The 27,607-nt window shown below is 42.0% G+C and overlaps 1 protein-coding gene across 1 annotated transcript in view; it reads left to right on the top strand.

The window, feature by feature from the left end:
* The window catches only part of Antxr1 (ANTXR cell adhesion molecule 1), a 200,913-nt gene that overhangs the window by 127,779 nt on the left and 45,527 nt on the right, over nt 1-27,607 (top strand). The window contains exons 15-17 of the mRNA XM_090336766.1: nt 7,290-7,385; nt 7,855-8,022; nt 17,034-17,114. Coding sequence (XP_090192892.1) covers nt 7,290-7,385; nt 7,855-8,022; nt 17,034-17,114 — 345 coding nt within the window. The remainder of the gene's footprint in view (nt 1-7,289; nt 7,386-7,854; nt 8,023-17,033; nt 17,115-27,607) is intronic.

The raw sequence follows: 27,607 nt of genomic DNA, 5'->3' as shown, positions 1-27,607 counted from the left end.
CCCCTGCCAAGCAAAATCTGTACCCCAGGGTATGTGAAGCAGCAGGAAGGGAAAGCTTTATCCGTATACTAACAAAGAATGCACAATTACTGAACTAAAAACAGAAAGACGTCCTCCCACATAGAAAAGATTTAAGATGCACATATAAATGTTGTCAGTGCATTTATTTGGAGTTGTGAGGATCTGATTTTTCCTCTAAAACACTTTAGAGTAAAAATCTTCTCACTGCCTATTTATGCTTTATCTGTGCAAATCTGTACAAACTTGCCACATTCTCCAAACAATCATTGGTTCTAGGAACAGCCTCATGCTAAAATTTCCCAATTTTCTTTAATTTAAAACAGCATTACCTAAAGATTTGCCAGGCAGTAATGAAAATATGCTGGAGGAGGATATGCTAATATCCTGGCCTCTCTCTCAAATCCTCATCATCTAAAGGAAAAACAGAAATTGTATACCCTACTACCAAAAAGATCAGTAACCAGTTCTGATGCAGAAGTGGCCTGGCATGGAAAATAATAGAGGTATCAAGGGCCAATCCTGAAGATTATCTCAGGGCAGGAATGCATAGTAAGGATTCCCTCATCTGGGTTAGCTGGAACAATTTCCACCAATTTAGCTTTTTTTTTTTTTTTTTTTTGCCATTCCTGGGCTTGAGCTCAGGGTCTGAGCACTGTCCTTAGGTTTTCTCAAGGCTAGAATCCTACCACTTGAGCCATGGCACCACTTCCAGCTTTTTCTGTATACGTGGTACCAAGGAATCGGACCCAGGTCTTTGTGCATGCTAGGCAAGCACTTTACCACTAGGCCACACTCCTGGCCCACTTCCACCAATTTAGAAGCCAGAGGACAGAGCCATACACTTAATAGGACCAAAAGATACACTAATAAGATTTCAGGTTCTTAGTCCCTGAAGTCTAGTATTGTATGCAAACTGCTCATCTCTTGTCTTTCCCAATGCCTTTGTCCAATTTCCTGAACACAGAAGGGAAGATGATTACACTTAAAATTCCATGTGTCTCTTAGGTGCTGGACCATATGCATGTAAGCCCAGGGATTTAATAGCTGCAATCAATTAAAGCACATCTTGGTGGAATGCTAACTTTCTGCCCAGAAATCAAATTACACTGCTGTGCAAAGAGGAGGGAGAAAATAAGAGGAAAAAAAAAAAAAACCTCTCAACATTCACAAAGCCCTTCCTTAATCCTTCAAGAGCAGGCAGTACACTAGCTCCATGGTTCCTGTTTGGCTTTAACTCTGTTGTGTGCAGCTGTCTCTTAGACGCCCAAAGAAAACAGAGCTAGAAGCTGTCTCCATAGGGCTAGTTGTGTTGGCCCTGTGGTGAAGAGTTCCCTCCCTCCCCGAGGTTTAGTTAGAGTAGTTGCTCCTTCTTCTGCTGCTGGCTCTGCATTTGCCTTTAGAAGGTGATGTGGCAGCCCCAGTGGCAGAAGTATGCCGTGGGATTCAGACAGGAGACTGCCGAGTCTGATGTGCCTCAGAGCCAGCATCCAGCAGAGCTCTCCATACTGTACAAGCCCAACATGTATTTGTAGGATGCAGCATTCTACCCAATCATGCAGTCTTGGAACCAAAGAACAGCTTAAAGCAAAGGCTGGGGAGTAGGGAAGTAACTGAGTTTTTCCAGTTTCATCTACCACTCTGACCTGAAGGTGAACCTGGTATCTGTAAGGCTTGTCGAAAGGAAACTCCACACCGTTTAAGAGGCGAAGGTTTATTGAAAGAGAGAAAACAGACCTACAGCCGCACAAGATGGAGTCAGGAGGAAGAAAGAGAGCTTATGGCCGGAAGTGAGACATTATATAGTGGGGGGACAGCGGAAGCGGATGTGACCTCAGAGGATGAGGAAATACTTCAGACTGGGGGACCTCCCACTGGGGGACATGACAGTTGCCAGGGTTACAGTCTGGGCGGGGATTTCCAGAGTGCACAGAACGCCAAGGGAAGGAATCATTTCTCCCAGGCAGACCTAACAGTATCTAAAACAGAATGACAACCTCGAGAGATTTGATACCTGCAGGCTTGTAGGAGGCTGGCCAGAGGCAGGTTGATTGTTTTAGCATGTGTGTTGGCCTCGGTGATTCCTTGGTCTTAATCCCCTTCTTAATAGATCTTGGCAGGAAGAAAAGAAATCCCACAGAAACAAATAATGTAATTTATCCCAAGCAAAAGTATTTTATACAATGCCCTTAAATTTTCAACTGGACCCTAGACAGGCTTCTCTACCCAGCTCTCTGTATTCAGATCCTACCTGGGTTCAAGGCTAGCTTATGTACAGCTATCTTCACAGAGCATACTGTTATCCCATCCATCAAGCTAATGTTTCCTTTCTCCTTGTCTTCCTTCTAGTAAAAAGCAGTAGCCAAACACCAATGACTTGGGCCTGTAATCCTTAGCTACTCAAGAAGCTGAGTTCTGAGGATCATGGTTAGAAGCCAGTTCAAGCAAGAAAGACCATAAGACTCTTATCTCCAGCTACCAAAAAAATGGAAGTGGTGTTGTAGCTCAAAGTGGTAGAGCACTAGCCCTGAGTAAAAATGCTCAGGGACAGCTCCCAGGCCCTGAGTTCAAGCCCCATAAAAAAAGAACATAAAGAATAAAACATTTAACTGCTGGCTATTAAAGGTCAGGATCTATATCTAGTTAGCCTTTGACAATCTTCAAAGCATTTAACACAAGCAGAGAGTGAAGGTGCCAGCCTATAATCTCAGCACTTGTGAGAGTATGACAGGCACATTCAAAGTTTAGCACCAGCCTGGGTTATACAGTGAAAGACTATCTTCACAAAAAGGAAGGAAGGAAGGGAAGGGAAGGGAAGGGAAGGGAAGAAAGAGAGAGAAAAGAGGGAGGGAAGGAGAAAGAAGAAAAGAAAGAAAGGGATAAAAATAAATTTAAAGATCTTCACATAGTTTCTAGCAATAACTATATAAACCCATGTTTATGAGTAAGACCATCAATCCTAAGGATGACATGTTTACTATATAAATACTAAACTTAGAAAATTCCAAAAACTCTATTACTCTTCACAATGGGCCTCTTTCAAGTGGCATCTTCTCTGTGTTTTTACATTTTACTAAATATATTCACTTATTTAACTTCAAACTTGCAGTAATTGCATCATACATCTTACCTATATTCTTTGCTTCTGAATGAACTTTAATGCCTTGTTTATGGAAAGAGAATGGAATCTAAAGGACTGAGGACTCAAATTGACATTGGTTTTGTTCATTACAGTCAAATTAAGTCAATTAAATAAAAGCAACAGCTTCTAAGCAAGTGAGACTGTTTCTTAATATCATGTTTGTATCTGTTTATTACAATGTTTTAATGAAGCCATATAAGGTGGCATCTTCTTGGATAGGGAATATCAAAATGTGCAATGTAGAAAGGCATGACATTCTGAGGTCCCATGAAGTTAAGTACCTGGAATTTGGAGAGCTCAACAAAAGCATGGAAACTTGGTGTTATCTTAGAGCATGCTTTCTGGGTTAAGACTCTTCAATGATTTATACCAGAGAGAGGATATTTCAATAAGTCTCTATTCCAAGTAACTGCTGATGTGTGAGAGAATGCAGTCCTGGAGGACTCCACCTGAAGGCTTTATTCAAATGCAATCACCTGCCATGGATTTTCCACCTGCATTTGAAGGTTTTATCAGGCTCTTTAGGCTGCAAAATACTAAATTAATAGTTATTATATTATGGATGTTGATATTTCCTGTTAAAGAGGACCAAGAGATCTCATAATAGAGATGAAAAATTTGTTTTCATTCTCTAAGGTTAGTTATTTATATTTTAGGTACATCTTTCTTGGAATGTGATGGTTATAGAACTGATGAGAGTTTGGGTAAAGAATACTTAACTATTATGTATTAAATATGGTATGTAACATAAATAACTGTTATAATGTATATAGCATAGAGAAGGTTTGAGTTCACTTTACTATTGTAGTCGATACTACTTAAAGTATTAATTGGAACCAGTTCAAATTAGTCTAATATTAAGGACCCAGATACACTGTGGTTGAAGAATTATCAAGAACTGAGCAGCTCAGGCACCAAACTCCTAAAGGGCATGTTTGCCCTCACTGTTAACATCTCTATTCCATTCGATTCCTTCCATGAGAATTCCTCATACCGTTATTTCTTGGAACTCTTCCATTCTGGTTCTTCCTGCTAATATATCCCCAGGCCTTCATTTCAGCTTATGCCCCAGTATATTTTAGTCTCTCCATTTCTGTCTCTCAGTTCTCAACAGGAGAACTATCTTTGCCCCTACTAATCTTTGCACTCTACATTACAGCTTATAAATCACCGTTCACAGCCAACCAATAGACTGGCTCTGCTTGAGTCAGGTGCCCAGTTGTGGTCCAGTCAGCTGTGGCCAAAGAGAAGATTCATTTGCTTCTTAACAAGTCATAGTCATGAACATGGAGAACATAAATTTCCTTGGAACAAGGAGTTGTTTGCCTTGCTAACTAAACTTTAGCCTAAAGAACTATCAAAATACAAACTACTACCAGGAATCCATGTACCTGCCATTCATGCAGGATACCAACTTCACACACATTTGAAAGAAGAGACATAACAGGAAACCCCATGACTGAGTGGAAATTTGGCTATAGCTAAGGCTTAAGCTCTTACATGTCTCAGACAGAGACATGTAAACAGTAAACATCCTAGGAAAAAAAGAAACCTCTTCTCATGCCCATCTCAGATATGTAGCTCAAATCAACACCTGCAGTGCTCTTCCTGAATCATGCCACTTTGGCCAGACCCAGACTGGACAGATGAGTAATGCATTTTATTTGCTGATGAAAAACAAAACAGACCCTTCCTGGAACCTGGAAACCCCCACATGCATTTAGCAGTGGTTTATACCTATAATCCTAGCAACTCAGAGGACTAAAATCTGAAGATCATGGTTCAGAGTCCTGCTATCCAAGAAAGTCTGTGAGACTCTTACCTCCATTTAACTACCAGAAAGCCAGAAGCAGAGCTATATCTCAAGTGGTAGAGCACTATCTATGAGGGACAGTGCCTCAGTCCAAAATTGAAGCTCCAAGACTGGCACAAGAAAAAAGAAGTTCTTCCCAGAAGAGGTTACAGTTCAATCTCAGATGGGGAAAAGGGTTTCCTGGATATAGACCCCTGAAAGTTGAAGCATGGAACTCTACAAAAGTCTGGCAAAGTTGGGAAAAATAGAAATGGTCAGTGTCTGTGGACATTACAAGCCTAATCCATTTCTGAGTCCAGTGAGTTTGTCAGAGTCATCTCCTACAGCTGTTTCTCCCTGAGTGGGTCTACCCAGGTCTGCTTAAGGACAAGCACGTCAGACTGAGCCTCTTCGTCTGAGGAATGTGCTGCCACTTGTGTCAGACTATGGAATGTCTAAGGCTATTACATCCTTAAGGATTTAAACTTCCCCTGACGGGAAACCAGCACCCCTCTATGATCTCTGCGGTTTCTCCTAGGCACTGTTGACTTTTTCCTTCTTGTTTTTATCTCTCCCTCTTTGTTTGTTAGACCCCAGCTGGCAGGACCTTTCCTATACTCCCCCAAGGCTCTATTAGCATGAGACTATTTTCATGGGGACTTCTACTGAAGTGTTAGGGCTGGGGAGCCATCCCCTCAGGATGCCCTGGAAGCAGATAACTCATCTCCACTCATTTCTACTTATCGCCTAGCAATTGCCTAAAATCCCCAGATCTGCTACTTGATCATACAAAGCAGTTTGCCTTAGCCTGATCTGTCTTCCAGTAGCCATAGAGGACCCCAAAGCCCCTGTATTAAAAACAGGATAGCTGAGGGGTTTTGTATGTGGTGGCCTCACCCATCGGTATTACATCTGTGGAGGGTAAGGGGTGGGATTTCTCAAGAGCCTGTATACTTATAAGGAGATGTAGAAATTCACCCGGAGGTGTTGCTGTTGTCGTAGTGGATTCTATGGGGTCTGTGTGTTTGCTCCACCAATTTTTGACCAAATGAAAATATATGTTAAAGCTTTCCTTCTCTTCCTGTGGATTGCAAAACTCTCCCAGGTTCTAGAATGTGTAAACACAGGCATAGTGGAGTAGAAACTCTGACTCTCCCTTTGGCTAAACCCTATGGGCTTTATGTTGATTTTTTTGTTGTTATTTGCATTTGTCAGGCAAACTAGGGTCAAGAGACTGAGGATAGCCTTATTGGATCAGGAGTGAGTGTGTGCACAAATGTCTTAGGTCTAGGCATTTTCTATTGTGGGACAGCACAACAGGGGCTGGCCCTCCCTCTCTCTAGAATGTCATGCCCATGTGAAGTCTGGGCCATGGCAGGAGGGGTGGCTGAGGTATACAAGGAAATCCAGAAAAGGATGGGAACAGGCTTTCTGCTTCTTATTATATCTAAGCTCTCCAAAAGTTTGCAAAATAGAAAAAAACCAATGGTAAATCTTTCTTTAACTTCCTATAATACTGTATACCAGTAGTGACAGGGGAAGATGCTTCCTGGAGAAGGTATCAGCAAACCAGGCCGGAACCTGACCTTTCAATCATGCGTTTGCTCTAGGTCTGATGGCCCTCTTCATAAAGGTCCCATCATCAGTTGGAGTTCAGAGGTATCAGGATTAAAATTAAGTTCACAAGTCATCAGTATATAGATGAGGTTACCTGAGATCCTTCCCTGTCTTCATCTATTTTCTGGTGCTATAATACAGTGGCTGAGAGTAGGTAATTTTTAAAGGAATAAAAAACTATTTCTTACAGTTCTGGAGGGTTATATTTCTGGGAATTCTAAGATCAAAGGGCACATACCTAGGGGCTACCTTTTGTTGAATCATGTCAGGTAGGAGTAGAAGAAGAGAGCATATAAAAAAGGCAGCAGTATGGGGGAGGAAAATGGGAACCATGACATGAGAAGGGGTATCAATGTTTGTGAAGTAATGCACCTTCTGTCTGGTGAATATAATGTAACCCTTCTATTAATTACAATAAAAAATATATGGGGGAAAAATGTCAGCAGTAAAACAAAGGGAAGACCATCTAGCCCATACAACAAGCCCAGTCTGAAGACAAGTAACTCACTCCCGAGAAAATAACATGAGTCTGTTTGAGTGGTTCTAATCAGTTCTTTTTAGACTTTACCCTCCAACAGCATGGCACTAGGGATTACACTCCTACATCAGGAACTCTGGATGGCACACTTTGACCATAATACCCTGAAAAAGGAGTTATAATACAGCTCCCATCCACTTTACCATAGCTGCTTTATCTTTATGTGCCAAATATCTTTACAGGAAGAAGATGATGATGGTCTGCCTAAGAAAAAGTGGCCTACTGTAGATGCCTCTTACTATGGTGGGCGAGGCGTTGGAGGCATTAAAAGGATGGAGGTAAGAGAATGGTCTAGTACACGTTTAGCTATGTGCTGCCTGCTCAGTGATGGAGACCCATAGCAAATGCTGACCTGAGATCTGGTACTTGAGATCTGGTGGGGATGTGGACTGTGAAGCACAGGGCTAGAAAAGTGAGAGGGGTAGCCTTTGCACCTATGTCTGTGAGAGTCAGATCAGCAGGCTGAGCATACTCAGACTTCTTCATGGTTTCCTTTCTTGCTTGAATAAAACCAAAGTTCTTTCCTAGCCTTTACATGTCTCATCTATTATCTAGGTAGTTCCTCCCCTAAAAATTGATATCTCCCGCCCCCTTCCTCCTTCCCTCCCACCCTCTAAAGCCCAGAAGTTGAAGATTGGATAGCATGTGCCTTGCACATTACAACCATCATATGTTGGCCATTCCTACTCCCAAAGAGGAGCCTATTCTATTTTGTCACTTTATTTTATTGTATTTTCTTTATTTTAGGTTCGTTGGGGAGAGAAGGGTTCCACAGAAGAAGGTGCTAAGCTGGAAAAAGCAAAGAATGCAAGAGTCAAGATGCCAGAGCAAGAGTATGAATTCCCTGAGCCTCGAAATCTCAACAACAATATGCGTAGGCCCTCTTCTCCCCGAAAGTGGTACTCTCCGATCAAGGTAAGTGTTTATTATTGCTTTTTTTTTCAATCCCTTTAGGACTCTGTCTCTCTGGCTATGTGTGATCTCTTTTGTTCTCCACCATTTCTCTTTCCTACACAGCTTAAAACTTAAACTAGATCAGTTTATTGGGAACTTCAAGCTGCAGATAGCAATTAATGTTCCCTGAAGGCCTCTTCTCTTCTAGACTGCAAATAGCTTTAAATACTTGGAGCAGGTCAGTACCTGCTTTTCAGCCCTGCCCTTACTTATCTGTACTCTGCCAGTTGTCAACCATAGAAACTTCCAGCTGAAAAGACTCGGGGTATACTCTGTTCCCACTCACCTATTTCATATGGGGAAAAAGAAAAATAAATCAAATAAAACAAGAAGAGCAATGACCCTGCTCTGCTAAAACCAAAAACCCAGCTCAGAGGCACAGCCCCACTTCCATGCTAAAAACAGAACCAGGCCCAGTTCTGAAATAATAGACTCACAGTGGGAGCCAGCCCTTATTTCCTGCCCTCATACACAGACCCACCCTTCTTCCAATGGCAACAATGAACTACTGCTATCATTCCTCGAGTTATTTGCTAGCTTCATAACATCCTTCCTACAAAATCAAAAGAAATGTCTTTTCTTTTGGAGTGGAGGGCAGCTTCATTGATAGTTGTCTTTTCTTAGACAAGCTGGCTCTGGTCACATGAACTGGTGTGAAGTTCATGTGGAATGCCATGTTTTGAGCCATGGGATTCTTGTCTCAGATAAGCCTCCCTAAGGCAATGGATTGAATTCTGAGAAGAAGTAGACAAAGGACAGCATAGAAGAACAGCAGCTGTGAGCTCCCGATGCTTTTCTAATGAGTAAAGGGCAGTTACATGCAGACATTTGCAGACTGGGAGGAGCCAAGGGAAGTGGGCTTTTCTATTCTGTCACCTTCAGGTATCTGTAATTGGTTACTAACCCACCTTTGATGATAGCTAAAGCTCCATTTCTGTAACTTTGGGTGTTGAAAGTACATAATCATTTGAAGAATTAAATTTCTCTTTGAGAGCATGTTGCTACTTTATTCACTGATGGTTTAGAACTGAGTTTTATGAAACAAGGATATAAATGAACACGTTTTAAAACCTAAGAGGGAGGGCCGGGAGTTTAGCCTAGTGGTAGAGTGCTTGCCTCGAATGCACAACACTCTGGATTCAATTCTTCGGTACCGCATACACTGAAAAAAGCCAGAAGTAGTGCTGTGGCTCAAGTGGTAGAGCGCTGGCCTTGAGGAAAGTCCAAGGATTGTGCTCTGGCTCTGAGTTCAAGCCCCAGGACTAGCAAACAAACAAACAAATAGACCCAAGAGGGCTGGGAGTGTGGCCTAGAGGTAGAGTGCTTGCCTAGCATGCACGAAGTCCTGGATTTGATTCCCCGATACCACATAAACAAAAAAAAAAAGCCAGAAGTGGTGCTATGGCTCAAATGGAAGAGTACTAGCCTTGAAAAAGCCCAAGGACAGTGCCCAGACCCCTGAGTTCAAGCCCCAGCACTGGCAAAAAAAAAAAAAAACTAAGAGAGTATTCCCAACACCACATGGAATTAGTATCAACTCAGTGAGTTCTGTACACAGATACTATGTGCCAGCCACTGCTGGATACTGAATGTAGAGAGTTCTCAGACCTTTCAGAATGCAGGAGACCTCCTAAATCACATTAGCCTTTACAACACAATCATTGTATCTCACTGAGAAAACTTCTTTTTTTCAGATTTCACATCCAAAATCCCCAACTGATGCTCCATGACACTTCCCCAGGGACCTTCTCCTCTCATCCCAGCTCTGAGCATCTTCCTTAGTCACTGTGCTAAACCACTGGCTATCAAAATGTGGTCCCTAGAACCAGTGATTAGCCTCACCCAGAAACTTACTAGAAATGCCTATTTGAGGGTCCCACATAAGGTCGGCCAAATCAGATATTTCCATATTGGGGCTCAGACGCAGCCCAGCTGTTACCAAAGGTGGCAGGAATGGTGGTACCTAGATAAGTGGAAGCCATGATCATATGCCAGGGATTGCAGGATCTCCACAGCAGATTTCACATTGGGGCCATTTTTACTCCTAACACATGCTACACTCCAAGTGACACATGGCTTTTACATTATCAAGTGGTTTGGGGAGATGGGGGGGAGGAAATCAGTTTAATTTATTCTGTTTTATTTTAGTAGCATCTATCAACTTTACAAAGGAATTTCATTGCCATATTTACATACATGCACACAAGGTACTCTGATAAAATTTACCCTTTCTTCCTCTCTCTGATCCCTGCTTTCCTCCTCCTTAAAACAGCTTCAGTAGGTTTCATTTCTGCTCATGAATATAAAGTTCTTAGACTACTCTCACTTTCTTGAACTCTTTCTGCTGGCCCTTTCCCTGACCTACCCGTCATCAGAACCTGTGTTACATTTCTCTTTTCTTTTTTTTAATTGTTATTTTAAAGGTGATGTACCTAAGAGTTACAGTTACATAAGTCAGGTAGTGCCTGTCTTTTGGGGGAGAGAGTTCATTTCAATAAATATTATTTTATATGATCAGAGGCATATAGACATTGCGCCTTTGTGTTTCTCTCCTGTGGTCTCACTGTGCTGTCTTACACTTCTGCTGTTCATTTTTAGTGTATAGTATTTGTACAAAGCTGTTCTGCCCTGCCATTTTACCCCTGCTTATATTATACTTTAATCATCATAACCCCCTCTTTTTCCTCTCTTTCCTGCCCCCATACTCTAGCATCCAACAGCTCTCAGTGTATCTCCTTATGCCATCTTAAGACATAGAGGCAATATATTTTCATATTATTCACCTGCTCTTATCCTCTTCTCCTCTCCCTCCCCTTGATCCTCCCAAACAATCCCAGAATTGTGATCATGATAGCTATGTTTTTAATAGTCACATAATGACTTCCTAAGACGTTTTGCCTTTCAACCTGAAAAGCTTGCAACTGTTACTCTAGGGTCCTTTCCAGAAAATGTTCACTGGCTTCTAGCTGAGGAATGTGCCCGCTGCGGGGGGCGGAAAGGCAGAGAGCACAGAAGGAACAAATAAACACCGCAACTTATTCTCATCTTGCCCTCTCATCTCATTTTATATCCACCTATTGACCAAAGGGAAGCCAGCTGGTATATAGGCAGAGAGCAAAGGAGGCAGAGAAATGCAGATCATGCATGGAGACAAGCAATTCATTTAGAATGGCTCACTCAAGCTGTGCCCACACTCTATCCCCACTAGAAAGAGGAAAAACAGCTCCACTGTACACAAAACTTTTAGCAAAGCCAGAGTTCGACATAGTCTTTGACACCTGCAATCCCAGTACTCTGCAGACAAAAGCAAGGAGACTGAAAAGTTTACACCAGCCTAAGCTACATAAGGAGACCCTGTCTAAGAAGGAAGGAAAGAAAGAAGGAAGGAAGAAAGGAAGGAAGGGAGGGAGGGAGGAAAGGAAGGACTTTCTGCTGGTCCTGGGAAGGTTCCTAGCTCCCCAGCAAAAAAAAAAAAAAAAAAGGTCAAAATCATAGACACCTTAATAGATTGCATTGAACCCACCTTTTCCATACAAGAGTTGAGAAGCAGGTGAACACACAGTCACTGAGGCAAAACTCATTGGGAACTCAAGGAGGAAGAGATCCACTGTGGTTTCTTCTCTACCCACCATCTCCTAGTCTAATTTCAGGCACTGACCACACCAGCCACATGTCCCTATCCTCATTCTAGGCTCATGATCAGGATATTTTCCCTCGATATTTAAGCTGCATTTTTCTTTGCTTGGTTTTTCACCTCCCAGATTTACAATACCCTTCATTAAATTGGGACTGACCATTTCAGACAAGTTAAGTCATACCCAGATATAAGGCCACCAGCTAGGTCAAAACCAGAAGTGATTACAGATTTGTTGGAAGGCTTGTGGCCTTCACAGAAACCATTTTGCTGTTTCTCCAGGAGCTTCTCTATGTGACTACAGGTGACAGAAATGATAGCTGAAGGACAAAAGCTTGGTTCTGGCAAAAGAGGCAATCTGGGAGGGGCAGAGTTTGCCTGCTCTACTTTTGGATCAGAAAGGGGGGGCTGTTCTTTTGTTGTTTGAGCTTTACAGGCTTTGATCTTGTAGACAAGCAACATTCAGCTTTAACACTGTGCTGCACGAAGCTATACATGGCCAAGTAAGACATAGATACCACAGCATGGTGTGTCCTCAGACATGCTGTTGCAGTTAAACGGATTTTATGTGTCTCTCTCTGGCTCATTTGTGGATAGCTCTAAACTTTTCATAATGATCAAATTTAAAATTTTTTTTTCAATTACTTTATGTGTGCATGACTAGGGAAATATTCCAGCTTTACTGATTAACTAAAATTCATCAATTACAGGGGACCAGGATTTTGGCCTAGTGGTAGAGTGCTTGCCTAGCATGCACGAAGACCCTGGTTCAATTCCTTGGTACCACATACATAGAAAAAAATCGGAAATGATGCTGAGGCTCAAGTGGTAGAGCTCTAGGCTTGAGAAAGTCCAGGGGCAGTGCTTATGCCCTGAGCTCAAGCCCAAGATTGGCAAAAAAAAAATCATCAATTACATTTAAAGAGAAGCCTGGGTCACACTTATCAGACATTCCAATGTTTAGAAAGAAATTCAGGTGTCACTTGTACAACAGCTCTTTAAATGGAACTGCCTTCAAAATTCTCAATTTCTCCCTACCTTTCAAACAGCTAAGACAGACAAATCAGAAGAGCTGCTGTCTGACACCCAACCAAATAAGAGAACTAGCCTCTAACAACTAGGCTCCAAGGGTCTTTAAACAACAGTCCCAGACACACTTCCAGCCAAGAACAGAAAGAAGCTGGCATTTGCATAGAACGTTCAGTCTATGGATTAAAATTATTGTCTGAGGCTGAGTGGAACACAGTTTAGGAGCCTAGAGTTGGTAAATTTTTCATTTCATAATCTAATCATGTCAGCAGCATAGGGAAGAAAGCTATTTTTAAATGGCAGATAATACAGTCTGGCAGAGTGCTCGGAGCTTTGTGGCGAAATCTCTGTCATAGCTTCACAGGAGCCATTGGGCATTTTGCCTCAAGGGTGAGGTCCCATGTCTTCAGTGCACCCTGTGAAGAGGCTTGCTCCTGATCGACACCCAAACCTGAGCTAAACAGAGTGGTGTCCACCCCGGTGGCTCCCAGGCATTAGGAAAAGCCTAGGGACCAGTGGGAAGAATCCCCTGAGACATTTCTGGCTTCAAAGAAATATAACGAATAAATCCATTTACTACAATCTTTAAATGCAGACTTCTGCCTACATTCAGAAAATTCAGGCTCCAAAGGTCTTTCATGTCCATGTACTCTTCTTGGATTGCAGAAATGTGGTGAGTGGGGGTGGGGAGGGAGATTAAATCCTTTCAGTCAGTTGTAGCTCACTTCGACACTTGCTTTAAAAGTTACATTAAAAGGCACCAGTAGCTCATACCTGTAATCCTAGCTACTCAGGGGGCTGAATCTGAGGATCATGGTTTGAAGCCATCCCAGACAGGAAAGTCTGTGAGACTCTTATCTCCAATTAATCACAGAAAAAGCTGAAAGTAGTGCTGTAGTTCAAGTGGTAGAGAGCTAGTAAGCAAAAGGAGTCCAGGGACAGCACCCAAGCCCAAGAGTTCAAGCCCCAGGACTGGCACACATAAAAAGTTTACCTCAAGGGGAAGTATCTTTTCTTGTGTCAAATATTGGACACTAGGACAGTCAGATTTCAAAACACAAGGCAATAACGCCTTGTATATAAAAATGGAAAAGCACATTTGTTGTTGGACATAGGAGGTGTCCAAGATGGAGATCAAGAGTGATACTCTTGACCACACATAAGCCAAGTCAGAATGTGAGAAAGGGGAGAAGAGTTTAGGAAGAAGAGAGTTTATTCAATTGGCAGTGTTTATTTGATACCTGTAGTACAGGGCAGTACAATTCATATTAAGTCATTTGATTCCTAGAGCTAGGCCTGAAGAGAGAACAAGGAGGTGTGAGTATAAGGCACCCATTCCAGAGAGCCACGTGAATGCAAGACAGAATGAGAATTATAAGCAAGTTTATTAGTGGAGGCCATCTTGCCCATGGGAAAAGAAGAGACATGGTGTCTGTGCTCATCCAAGTAGATCCTATAACACTGGAGGTGGTTATGGGAGGTTCTCTGCTAGCATGGAGAGTGGGAGTGCCCACCTGTCCTAGAGCAGGGTGGAGTTCAGGTCTGGGTAGGGGGGCCTTCAGCTGATGCCACTGGAGCTGCCCTGGGAAATGTAGTGGGAGGGGCTGAGGACCTGAGTTGGGAAGAACACTGTGAGTCTGGATTGGTATGTAAACCACTAAGCATCAGCAGAGAAAAAGGAGCCAAAGAAGCTGAAAGGACTAAACAGAAAAGGGGAAGGGTGTAGGTTAAAGCTGGCACTCAGGCCAAGGGAAAGGGATAGCCAAATGGGATATCCAAAAGGGATAGCCCAGTGCAGCAAATCTGACAATCAGTGGATATCAAGGCATTTGGCAATCACTGTGGGCAGCCGTAGTGAAGGCCATTTTGGTGGAGTGACTGGGACAGGTACCCATTCAGAACACCATGGAGAGGAACCAGAATTCTGCCTAGAAGAAAGAGACTGAAAGAACTCAGAACAGAAGGCAGGTAGATCCATACTTGTAAAACTCCACTTACTGAATATATATACACTGGGTTTCAGTCTTCCCCAAAGATCATTCTCCTAAAGTCATTTTTAATGACTTTACTGGGTTCATAATAATGTGTAATGAATATGTTCCCTAAGACAGACACCTATCTTCAATATTTAATTTTTAAACCTTTTTAAGCCTGAAGAATAGATCATATTATTCCCATCTTAAAAATGAGAATGGAGGGGTCCGGGAGTTTGGCCTAGTGGTAGAGTGCTTGCCTAGCATGCACGAAGACCTGGGTTCGATTCCTCGGTACCACATACATAGAAAAAAGCCAGAAGTGGTGCTGAGGCTCAAGTGGTAGAGTACTAGCCTTGAGAAAGTCCAAGGACAGTCTCCAGGCCTGAGCTCAAGCCCAGGACTGGCAAAAAAAAAAAAATGAGAATGGAGGATTGACTCTGACTGAAGTACATTATACGTAAACGAGTATAGTATAACAAAATCCACCAAAAAAAATTTTTGGAAAGGGGAGGCAGACTTAAGAAAATAGGTTGTTTCTGTTCATTTTTTATACATATAACTTTACATTTCTCTGAGTTAATTAACGCACTTTCTTAACAGCAAAGTTTTCTCCTTTCAGCCTCATGTGCTTCTAGTTTGTCAAGGAGTTGAGGGATTAGCACATAGACACAACGCTGTGGGTGGGCTGACTTCCCAAGCCAAATACAGAGTCCCTCCTTCTCCATCTAAGAAAAAAAATGGCAAGAAAAGGAAGGCATTCATCCAAGAAATCCACCTGGCTATACCCTGAACTATAAACACTTATCCCAAGAAGCCTTCAAAGAAATTTAGCTGATGATGGAAATTGTTTAACGCAGAAAACCAGGCTGAACCCAGCAGTGGCTCTGTCCAACAGTCTACAGTCATTTCAAAATATTTTGAGAGGTTTTTGTAAATGCCTTGCCAGCAGAGATAGGAAACATTACACTTAGAAAGATAAAGTTTAACTAACCCACAGGAACTCAAGCAACGGTTGACAAAGGTTCAAGGGTACAGTTATTTTAGAGGTGTGTAAGGCACTAGAGAATCATTTGACAACATCCTGGCAATGGCTGCTAAGTCAGTGTGACTGCTGCCAATGTTTTGTGTTGAGAAACTTGAACTATCTAAATGTCCTCTGCCACATCAACATATTCAAACATGCCTAACACCACTGTGGGAAATTCATTTTACATTTTAATTCAAGATACATTCCTTACATATACACACATATTCATATACAGAGCACTGAAACAAAATTTTTACAAAATAATATTTACCTTACCCATGTACAATGAATCCTAATCCATTATTTCTATGCTATATAATGCCATGCTGTTCCATTCTGTATAAATTCTAGTCCTAGATCATGAAACTGATCTCAGAAGTACTGAAAGTTTCAGCACACAATATAGAAACCCTAATCTGAAGGTTCTGCATTTCCAACCAGAAGACCTTTATGAGGAAAATCGTTCCACCAAATTGCCCTGCCTCTCCCTGTCTTCACATAGCTTCTCTGACCCTCACTCCTCCATCTCTCTCTATGAAGGATTTATAAGATGATATTGGGCTCCTTTGGTAGTCTGGGCTATTTTCTTCATCTCAAGGTCCTTAATCACATTTCCTAAGTCCTTTTTGGTTTGTGAGGCAAAATATTCAGAAGTTTCAGGGAGCCGCTTTTAGGAGTCCACTTTATCATAAATTTTGAAAACCTTAACCCGGACACATTTGTGCTTCTTAGACTCAGTCAGTCACACAGTCTCCAGAATGGTCTTAATGTGGGGAATCTGTGGTTTCTGGACTTTTGTCTCCAGAGCCAAAGCAAGTTATGGCTGGTGAGTGAGCCTAGCCCCTGTATTCCAGGGGTCATCCCATGTCAAAGAAGAAAGGAATTTTTGCACTCTCCTGAAACTGTCGCTATTGCTTTCCCCTGTGATCTTTGGTACCAAGCAGGAAGGAGAAACATCAGTGAAAAGGGAAAGCAATGACTTGGTGTTAAGTTAGCCCTAGGAATGTGATAAAGGTGAAAGCTAAGACCCTGAGTGGACTTTGTTGGCAACTTTGAGGTACCTTTAGGTCAGGATATCTCCTTCACAAGCATTAGAATCTTCTTCATATGTGTCTCTTCACCACGTTCCCAAAGCCTGAATTTTTCATTTAGGAATGGAGAGTCACACATGCTACCACAACCATGTTGCCAGAGTTTTGCTGTTCTCATGATGGGAGAAGAGCAGAATTTTGTGTGTCCACGAGTCATTGGTATGCATGTGCCACTGATAGGCATTCATGATCTTCATGTATTTGTTTTATTTCAGGGAAAACTCGATGCCTTATGGGTCTTACTAAGAAAAGGATATGATCGTGTATCAGTAATGAGGCCACAACCAGGAGACACGGTAAGATTTGCTATTGCTCATGCACACAAAGGATTTTCACAGATATTTGAATGTGAATGTGTTGGGTTAAACTTTTGAGACGTTGAGGTGGGGCGTGACTGGCTCATCCTTCAGGCAGAACCATGGGGAACGCCGTTGGTCTCCAGCCACTTTGGCCAGTGGGAAGGCACAGGTGCCAACCCACAAAACCAGATAAGGAACTAAATGCCACAGTGAACTCCTGCCATCTGCCAGCAAGTGTTGAGCTCAACAATTCAGAACCTAAAGGGGCACTTCCACCCCGGGTGTGGTTTTAACTAGAATCATCTAGGCTAAGTTTTGGAGCATCTCCACATAAGACGAGTTATACAAGTGGGGCGGCTCGCAGAGTCCTGGGAAACCATCCATACCATGTCTTTGTTTTATAAGTGAGGAAATGGTCAGAGGTTCCTGTTCAGAAAGTAACAACCTCACTTTTCTTGAAATCACACGTTTGTTATTATCTCTTGGAGAGGTGGTTTCACTTCCACAATTCACACAGAACCAGGCTTGGGACCAGATTTCCCTCCAACAACCAGAAACCTGTCAACCTGTCTTCCATCCACCTTCTTTTTCTTTTTTTTAAATTGTGATTAATAGAAGGGTTACATTATATTCACCAGATAGAAGGTGCATAACTTCATAAACATTGATACCCTTTCATATGACATGGTCCCCATTTCCCTTCCACCCTTCCCCCGCTTATCTTGATTTCCCTATCCAATTTCAAATAACCAATTAAGCACAATATAAAATATATCAGATAACAAGGTGAAATATTGTAACAATATGAGATAACCAAGGGATGGCAAAAGAGATGAGAGATAACATAGTACATTAAGGACAACCATCACTCATTATTTCCATCCACTTTCTTACAAATTAGGCCTATGTACCAAAAAAAAGTGTCTGATTTAGAAGTCTTTTCAAAGCAGGCAGCCCTGAGTTTGAATAACCTCTGTACACTTCATCTTTATGAAGTTGATGTCAATTGCTAGATTGTCGTTTGACTAATAGTTAATATCTGTGAAACATGTGGCCACTACTGAATGTGTAACTCTCAGTCCATAAGAGATCATGAGTGTTGTGCGTTTTCCCCCTCTCTGTGAAGAATCCATGTAAAGATGCGTGTGACCCACTACTGGTATGGGTCAGACGGGCCATATCTGCCTGCTGTGATACCACTAATGCACATTAGATTAGAGCCTAGTAGACTGACCCCAATTGCTCTACTCCCTTTGACTTAGTGACATTGGGTAGTTTGGGCTGAAGGAATTGGACCTAAAGCTTCTTATCTTCTGCAATCTTCAGCCCAGCTAGCTCTCTTCTTGCTCCAAATTGTGGCAAAAAAAAAAAAAAAGGCAAGCTGATACACAGTGAAACAAGATCAGCTAAATGTTAGGTCAACTTGGTCCTTCTGGTGCACAAGAATGGATATCTTTCCTATGAAAGCCAACAAGAAGCAACTTCTTCAGCACATTTAAAAGTGAAAACTCCACTGGTAACAAAACTGAGCATAGGCCAGAAATTTAGTACTCAAGGAGATGTTTGGTTTTGTAAGTTGTACATCTGGTTTTGGAAAATGAAGTTTTTGTATCATTCATAAGACTCGTCTAACAGATTAAGAAAAATAACACGAAGACACCTAAGGAGGCAGTCCTCCTTAGTGTTTTTATGGCAGAATATGCCTGTACAATAGAGCATCCTTTTTCTTTTTTTCTAGTATTATTTTTTGTTGTTGGTCAGCAACTGAAAAACATCTCCATTAAAACATATTCACATTCCATTCCTCACTGATCAGTTTGGCAGAAATAAAGTCATAAACTGGGTTAACCTAAGAAATGGGAAGTGTGTTGAAAAGAGGAAAGATTTACCCTTTATTCATTGTTTAGAGCCCAGGGCTGATTGTAGAAATCCAAGAACAATGGAATCAAAACTGGTGGAATTTTCTTTAATGAGTCACAGCTAAATTAAATATCACAATTACTAATGCCGCGTGGACATTGCACTAGCATTTGAAGATGTTCCGAGTGCTTTAGAGAAATAACATCACCTTGGATATTGGCTTTCAATCACACAAGTAGTAGACTCGAAGTACAGGAGTTCTAAGAATTGCAATGCATTTCAACATATTCTTGGCATGATCTCCAATTAATACTGCCCAGTTTACTTCTAAACAGAATTTCATTAAAATCCTGTTGAAATTGCAAGCTGTATGAGAGAAATAGATTGAGAGAATTGTATCCTTGTAGTCAGGGGGACAGCCACAGACTGGTGGAGCAACACAAGGACAATCACCAACTAAAGGACTACATTGCAGCTTGGAACACATGCCTGAACTGTTTTGTTTTGCAGAGGAGACTCACTCTCCTTACATAGTGATGACTGAAAGAATTCCTCTGCACTGATTTATGGGACTGACCACATTTTCCGTAAACTCAAAATGACCACATCCAGCCACGTGCTCGTGAACAAGAGTCACAGGTTCTGAGTATTTCCTTTGAAACAAAACAATAACAATAATCACCTAATTGCATTCTCACTTTGCTTCAAACACATGTTGACCTTGCAGAAACCTGGCAATTCTTCCTCCTCAGTTCCTGTCAGTTCCCTTCCCCACCCCCACCCCAAAAAAAAACCCACACTGGTACCTGGGAATGCAGGCACAGCCCACCAACAGAGCCTCAGCGACTGCTGAAAGGCTGACTGCCTTCCAGTCCCACCACAGAGCAGGAGAATGAGAAAGCCTGAGCTCAGAGCCACCCTTCCCTGGCACTGGCACCCACCTCCTGAGAGCTAACCAGGCTCCAGGTCAGGAAAAACAAGAGACAGGGCTCCCTCCCATCTGCTGTCACGTGTCATCCTCTTTATGCCTGGGCTGAACTCATAGTTGTTCCTGGGGCACCATCAGAATTGACTAGCACCAACATGAATGAAACAGTACCCTCCCCCACCCCCAAAAAATACTTCAGTAGTAAATGAGTAATCTGTCTAAATTTAAAATAGTAAAAGTTTGTTAACTATATGTCTCCTTCTGTAGCCAGTAAATAACTTGCTGCTGCTGCAGTGCCTTTCTAAAACACCCATCTTAGCACACCCTTCTTGGCTTCCAACTAGAAAAAAGTAAGAAAAAGCTCAAATTTCTTAGCTTGGCCTAGAAAAATCTATCTTCCTTTTCTTCTTCCTCTTCTCCCACTTCTTCCTTTTTTTCCTCCTCCTCTTCCTCCTCTTCCTCTTCTTTTTCCTCCTCCTCTTCTTCCTCCTCTTCCTCCTCTTTTTCTTCTTCTCCTCCTTTGAGCCACTTCTGAGGCTGAAACTCAGGATTTTACACTCTTTCTTGCTTAGCATTTTCACTCAAGGATGGATCTCTACTATTCAAATCGTAGCTCCACTTCCAGCTTCCTGGTGGTTAATTAAAGATAAGTCTCAGCCTTTCTGCCAGGGCTGATTTTGAACAGCAACCCTTAGATCTCAGCCCCCTGAGTAGTTAAGATTATAACTATTAGTATTCCTTGTTAGCTCCCAATAGGCTTGGATCAATTAAATAATAGCCACGCCCTGAAAATGTCAGCCACTCTTGTATCTGAGAACCTTTACGCATTCTAGTTTGTTTTCTCAAAATGTCTTTCCCAACCTCTCTACTTAATGAACTTCTGTTAGGGTGGAATATTGTTTGTCATCTCCATGGTACCCCTGTAAACATTTGCTGGCCAGATCCATGCTTTTAAGCAGAATGTATAAAGAGAGATCCTATGAGCCCCAAAGTGTCCTACACAACTAGGCCACTCTTTGAATTCAGAAAATTTGCTCATCTTTTAGAGACAAATGTTTGAAGGATTTTAGAATGTTTGATCTGAGAAAGAAAATGTAAAGGACAATAGAACAAAACCTAGATACATAAGGCCATATAGTATAATGCTAAATGAAAGGACCTCCAGGATATACAAACAAGAGTCATGTAATGAGTAATTGTTGTCCTTCATGTACTATGTTAAGTCTCATCTCTTTTGCTGTCCCTTGACTATCTCATATAGTTACAGTATTTCACCTTGTTATCTGATATATTGGATATATGCGTATTTGGTTATTTGAAATCGGATGGGGGTTGGGGGGAGAAATGGGGACCAAGACATGAGAAAGGGTATCAATGTATGTGAAGTAATGCATCTTCTATCTGGTGAATATAATGTAGCCCTTCTATTAATTACAATAAAAATTTATTTAAAAAAGAATAAAATTGGGGCCCTTACCAAAAAAAAGAAAGAAAGAAAGAAAATGTAAAGGGACCATGAGAGCCTTATTAGTTGTTCATTTCTGTCAGTTACACATCCCATTTGCAATCTGCTTTTCCATTACATCACAGTATTCAAGGAGTAAGGTATGAGTAGATGCTCTAAGGCAGTTGATCTTCAGTAGCTGGTGAACGTGACTTTTAACAGCTAAACAGTTTGCACTGTAGTTTAAAGTCCAGTAATAAATATGACTGCATAGTGGTCAAAGAAGCTACCAATGGGGCAGAGTACGGTTTGGGTTTAAGTAGCAAACCAGTGATTCTTAGGCTGGAACAGCTGAATTACCCAGGTTTGTTACAGTGTAAATTGCTGGTTGCCACCCTGAGAGTTTCTGATTTAGGGGTGCAGGTCAGGCCTGGGGATTAATACTTTACTTAGCAGGCACTGTGATGCTGGTGCTACTGTTCTGAGGACCACACTGTGAGACTCTGAGATAGACCAGACTACAGGACCTTCAGGCTTCCTCTCACTCTGAGAGCCTGGGATTCCAAGTCAACTTTTCTATACATAGTGAGTGGATCACCGAAGTCACTGTTCTCCTGCATTCTTCCATAGGTTACCTACTGAAGCCATCAAGGAATCATTAGTCTCGTTTAAATAAATACTAAGCCCTAGTCAGTGACTCTGTTCTACTTATATTACTGATTTCAAAGACTAAAAGCTAAGGGAATCCAGATAACAGAGTTCATGAATTTCAGTGATTTTTAGCCTGGCTTTAAAGCATCAGTGCCTAAGTTCTAGCCCAAAAGTGTATTTCATTGTGTAATATGTTTGTGAATTGGAATTTATTTATTTAATCGTGTATTTTATCTATTCATGGTACTAGGGTTCAATCTTGGGATTGAACACCTGAGATCACACGTGCTAGCCACCATGCCCCTGTCTGACCTTCAGATTTTACATCTCTTCCACTGAGTTTAATGGGTGCCCAAAACTAAGAACTATTGAGCTGGTCCAAGTCCCTATTTTCCACACTGGCAGCAGCATCTTCATTTCTCCCTGATAAAATGTAAAGCCAAGTCTCCACATTCCTCTAGAAACCCTAGAAGCCTCATAGGTATAAGAGAGGTGTTTGATCACAATCTCCTGCACCTCTCCACAGCATCTCTCCTCCCAAGACACATGGTTAACCTGGACCTGGCTGCTGTTGTTCTAATTATTTGGGTACAGAAGATGGAAAAGACAAACTATATATAACTCTCCATCTTTTCTGAGTAGGATTTAATCTATCAACAGCCTAAGCCTTCATCAGTCTTTTACTCCAGCATGAACGTGCTTGTACATGGTCCACTAGCACTGGACTTCTTTTTTTGTTTTTAGGTACTTGGCTGCTCTTAGATCTGGCTTCAAAAGACTGGTACATTCCATTACTATCTGCGCACAGAATACCAAGGCACACTCTGAACCCTTTTGGCAAGACTGAAAGTCCTTGCAATCACACACACACACACACACACACACACACACACACACACACACACTCACACACACACACACACACACACACACACACACACACACACACATATGCACATAAACAATGTTTGAAATTCATCTGAAGCACCGCTCCAGAGGTTGAGAAATCCTCTTGGAGAGAGCTCAGGCCTCAGGGCTGCATTCTGCAGCTGTTTCCAATAAGGAGTGACACTGGTCACATGGGTACCAAGCCCCTGTGCAATCACTAACTATCCTGAGCAGGTTGTCTTCCAGGGGACTGAAGTTGGTTCTTCCAAAGCAGATAGGCTTCCTGTAGCATAAATAGATGTCAGAGAAAGTGTCCTGTTTCCTTCTTTCCTTTCCCTCTTCCACATACCATGAATTCTCATCTTCTTTTCCACTTTCTTCCTTCCTTTCTTCCTTTCTTCTTTTCTTCCTTTGTTCCTTTCTTTTTACTTCCTTCATTGTCAATTTCTAAGGCTTACCATGGCTTCTTTCCTTGAAATAAGCATCTGTTGCATTACTATTAAGAATCCATTTCTAGATTGGGCAGTAGGGATGCCCATTCAAGTAGAATTTTATGCTAGTTTCCTGGATTCCATGTGTGGCATGCACCAAGAGTGCTGAGCTGAGCATTTTATGAGTTGCCAATGGTTACTGAAGCACAAGCTCACTCACTATAAGTGGAGGTAACTATATCTCTGTTTTATAGGGCAGAAACAAAAGCTCTAGAAAGGGTATTAACCTTTCCAAGGGCACGACTGTGTAAGAGGCAGATCCAAGGCATGAATTCATAACTTTTGGACTTGAATGTCCAGGTAGGGGATTGCTGAACTTCACTGAGAGTTCAACAAGCAAATACTTGTTGAGCATCTTCTGTGAGCAGAGACTTAGGTTAGTACTGGGCATTCAGCAGTGACTAAGGAGCAGAGACAAACAGGCAAGTCTCCAGGCAATGACTGGTGTGAAAGGCTTTTGAACAGAGCTAAGAGCAGGCTTGGAATCAATGGCGGGAACTGTGCTCGTGTATTGCATGTATATGAAGGGAATGGTTAGATTGGTGGTTTAGATAGTTGACACAAGCTATGGTGTGGATATGTGGCAGGAAAAAAAAAATGACCTGAGGAGGATGGAATCTGAAGGTAAGAGGTGTTGAGGAAACAGGCACTGACTTGATTCCTGTCTTCTGAGTGTAAAGGATGAGAGAGAAGGATGTTGGCCTACGTGACAGAGTTGAGTATGTTGCTGTTCACAGAAAGAACTGCTTTGGGTTAGCAGAGGCAGTTGTTAATTGGCTTTGGTTTTGGCTTTATTGTTGTTGTTGATGCTGGTCCTGGAGCCTGAACTAGGGCCTGGGTAACATCTCTGAACTTTTTTGCTCAAATCTAGCTCTCTACCACTTGAGCTACAGCTCCACTTCTGGCTTTTTGGTAGTTATTAGAGACGAGTCTCACAGACTTTCCTGCCCCGGCTGGCTTTGAACCACGATACTCAGATCTCAGCTTCCTGAGATCTAGCTACCTAGGATTACAGGTGTGAGCCAGTGGCACCCAGCTTAGATGTTGTTTTAGTTTCAGCTGATCAAGTTGGCAATATTAATAACAGATGGGCAGGAACAGGTAAGGATCAGATAAGGCACCTAGGAAAGAAACTCCAAGGAGATTCAGGGGTTGTGCAAAATACAGGATCAGAGCCTCGAGAAGTAATTCTTCCTTCAGTGTGGAGCCTTGGAATCCTACATGCCTCTCCCTTATGCTGATCTGTTCAGGAAGGAGATGGCTCTACCCCAAGGACAGTTCTAAGCTATAGGCAAATTTGAGTCAGTACTTCATCATAGAAATCAATGTACATAAGCAAGAAATCAGGCAGATTGGGGTGGGAGGAGATTAACCCTTGAGCCTGGGGTGTCACATCCTTCAGCACTGAAACTACTCTTTGAAAGATGATGTCTGTTTCCCATGAGAGGAACAGGGAAGCTAGGAGTGAACATTCTAAGGAAAGAGATCAGGAGGTCCTACCAGACCCTCGGAGGTAGTGGGGGGTGGGGGGGTGGGGGGGCCTGTGGCCTCTATCAGAATAAGGTCTCATTCCACAAAATTTTAAGTATGAATGAATCATTCACTAGGTGGGAACTGGTATCCTTGCTTTCAGGGAATTTCAGTTTATATCTCAGTATGTATGGAAAACTCAAAATTACTTCATATTTTACTTTCCGTTTTACTGTTATATATTATATTGTACCCCACAAGGGTTTGTTTTATCATGCCATTTCCACATACATGTTGTGTACTTCAGCCATAATCATTCCCTCTATTACACTCGCTTATAAATCAGAATTCTTTTCTTATGTTCTTCTCAGTATTAATGAAGAGTCACGTTGGTCTTCAGAAGGAATATTTTCTTATACAATGGATGAGATCTTCAGACCTCCTATCAGTGTCTAACACCAAGCTGTGAGGCCCCAACAGATCTGGAGTGAAAGTCTGATTTGCAGGCCACAACTCTTGACCACTTATAAACTTTTGTAAGAAGTGGGTCATTTAAGAAAAAGGAAAAAAAAATAAATTATGGGAACTATTCCTAGAGGGTGTCATTTATTTTGGCAAGGCCTCTCCTTGGATGTTTCCATTCTCAGTAGTGTTTACTTGGTTCTCAACTCTTGGAAATCTTTCCTTTGCTGTCTCATTGGAAGCAGGAGATGAGTACTTAGAATGCTTGGCTTACTTTCCTGAATTTAGAAAGAACAAATTCAAAATACCCTCTATCTACAACAATAACCAAACAGTGCCCAAATCCTGCAAGATGAACTTTTTCTATAGCCATAAAGCCTAAAGTTGATGCTACAAAATTATACTGTCTTGAGATTATTTTTGCCTTGTTCCAACTTCCTTCCATAGTAGGATAAGTCTTTGAATGTGAAGATAAGTGATATGTCTGAGTCCTCACTCTTGTCTGCCCTCCCCCTTCCAATCTTCACATGCTATTTTCCACACACATACGTTTACACTCACACCCAATCCTCCTCCAGCATCATCATCTCGTAGCTCTCTCAGGACTTTCAGCTTCCAATTGCCTCATCTCCCAAGCAGCTGCAACAACAGGTCAAGCCCTGGTATCAAGTTGCAAATAGCAAACAAGGGGGAAATAAATGTTACAGACTGGACAGGACTAGATAGTAAAGTAGCCCTGTTCAAGTTCTCTGATGTAATTTTTTTTCTTTCTAAAAAGAATGTGGAATGAGGGAAGTAGGGCTTAGCTTTAGGGTTGGAGTTTTACAAGAGTGCCTCATATTTTAGGAAGTTTGCTACTTTTTCCGAATTTGATAATTACATCTGGTCACTTGTCTTCTGTGAACCTATACCTTCAATTGATGACACAGAAACGCATCATCTCAAAGGACATTCAATAACTCTGTGACAGGCCTCAAATGAAAATCATCCTAAACCAGATTGGCAGAAGTTCTGTTCTGGCCTGAAAATATTAGGTTGAACTATAGATGGCAAAACCTGGTCTAGGAGATACACTTCGAGAATTCATGGTGTGGGGAAGAGCTAATCTACTATAGACCATCCACATACATTCGTGTTCTCAGAATTTCCAAGAGTACCACCTTATCTCAACTCCAAAATGGACTGGCTGGTAATTCCTCTTAATCCCAGTACCATCCTTTTAGAAGTAAGGAGATTGACGTCTAGAGAGATTGAAGAGCCCTCCCAGGTCTAGTTTCACACTTGTTCCACATCATCACCCTCCTCTCACATATAAGAAAGAAAAGGTTCAGGAAAGTCCCCAGTGCTGCAGTGTTCAAGGTGCCAAAACATGCTAGTGGAAATGGAACCATTAGCCTACAGTGATTGCTCCTTCTTGAGTATCCACCCAGGCCAAAAAGGAGAGGCAAACAGTGGATATCAGGTTTGATCCCTTGAGGAATGACCAATCTCAGTTTTGGAAGGCAAAGCTGTTCCTTACTACCCAATCACTTCCTTTTCTTTCCTCCTCTCTTTTCCCATGAGTATGTTCTTTTTTTTTTTTTCTTTTTGGCCAGTCCTGTGGCTTAAACTCAGAGCATAGGTGCTGTCCCTGAGCTTCTTTTGCTCAAGGCAATCACTTTACCACTTGAGCCACAGCACCATTTCTAGCTTTTTCTGCGTAGTTTATCGGAGATAAGAGTCCTACAAACTTTTCTGTGCAGACTTGCTTCAAACCGCAAATCCTTAGATCTTAGCCTCCTGAGTAGCTAGGATTACAGGCATGAGCCACCAGCCTTCTGGTTGTACTTTCTATTTTTATACCCTGCCCACCTATCTATAACCTGAAGGATGGACTTTCCCGGTGAAGAGGGAATGGACTGCAAGCAGGAAGGAACAGACCATGTAAAGACCAAATGGAAAAAGAAGGAGAGCAGACACAAAGTGGAGCTTAAGAAAAGAGTGGGAGAGCAACCACACCCACTCCTGGCCCTGCCTCCTAGACTTAGTCTCATCAGATTCTTCAAGTATATGGAGCTGAAGTCTCATTTCTTCCAAGGCCTTCTCCTACTCTCCTAATCAGTGTGCATTGTCTGGCTTATCTTTCTGCCACTGCTTCTTCTCCTGCTGTCATTGCTGCTGCTGCTGCTGCTGCTTCTGCTACTTCCGCTTCTGCTTCTGCTGCTGCTGCTGCTGCTTCTTCTTCTTCTTCTTCTTCTTCTTCTTCTTCTTCTTCTTCTTCTTCTTCTTCTTCTTCTTCTTCTTCTCCTTCTCCTCC

This window comes from Megascapheus bottae, chromosome 7 (genome assembly GCF_031878675.1).
Source record: "Megascapheus bottae isolate mThoBot1 chromosome 7, mThoBot2.hap1, whole genome shotgun sequence".
Taxonomy (NCBI): domain Eukaryota; kingdom Metazoa; phylum Chordata; class Mammalia; order Rodentia; family Geomyidae; genus Megascapheus; species Megascapheus bottae.
The sequence above is the reverse complement of the archived record's forward strand: the minus strand, read 5'-3'. Positions and strand labels throughout refer to the sequence as shown.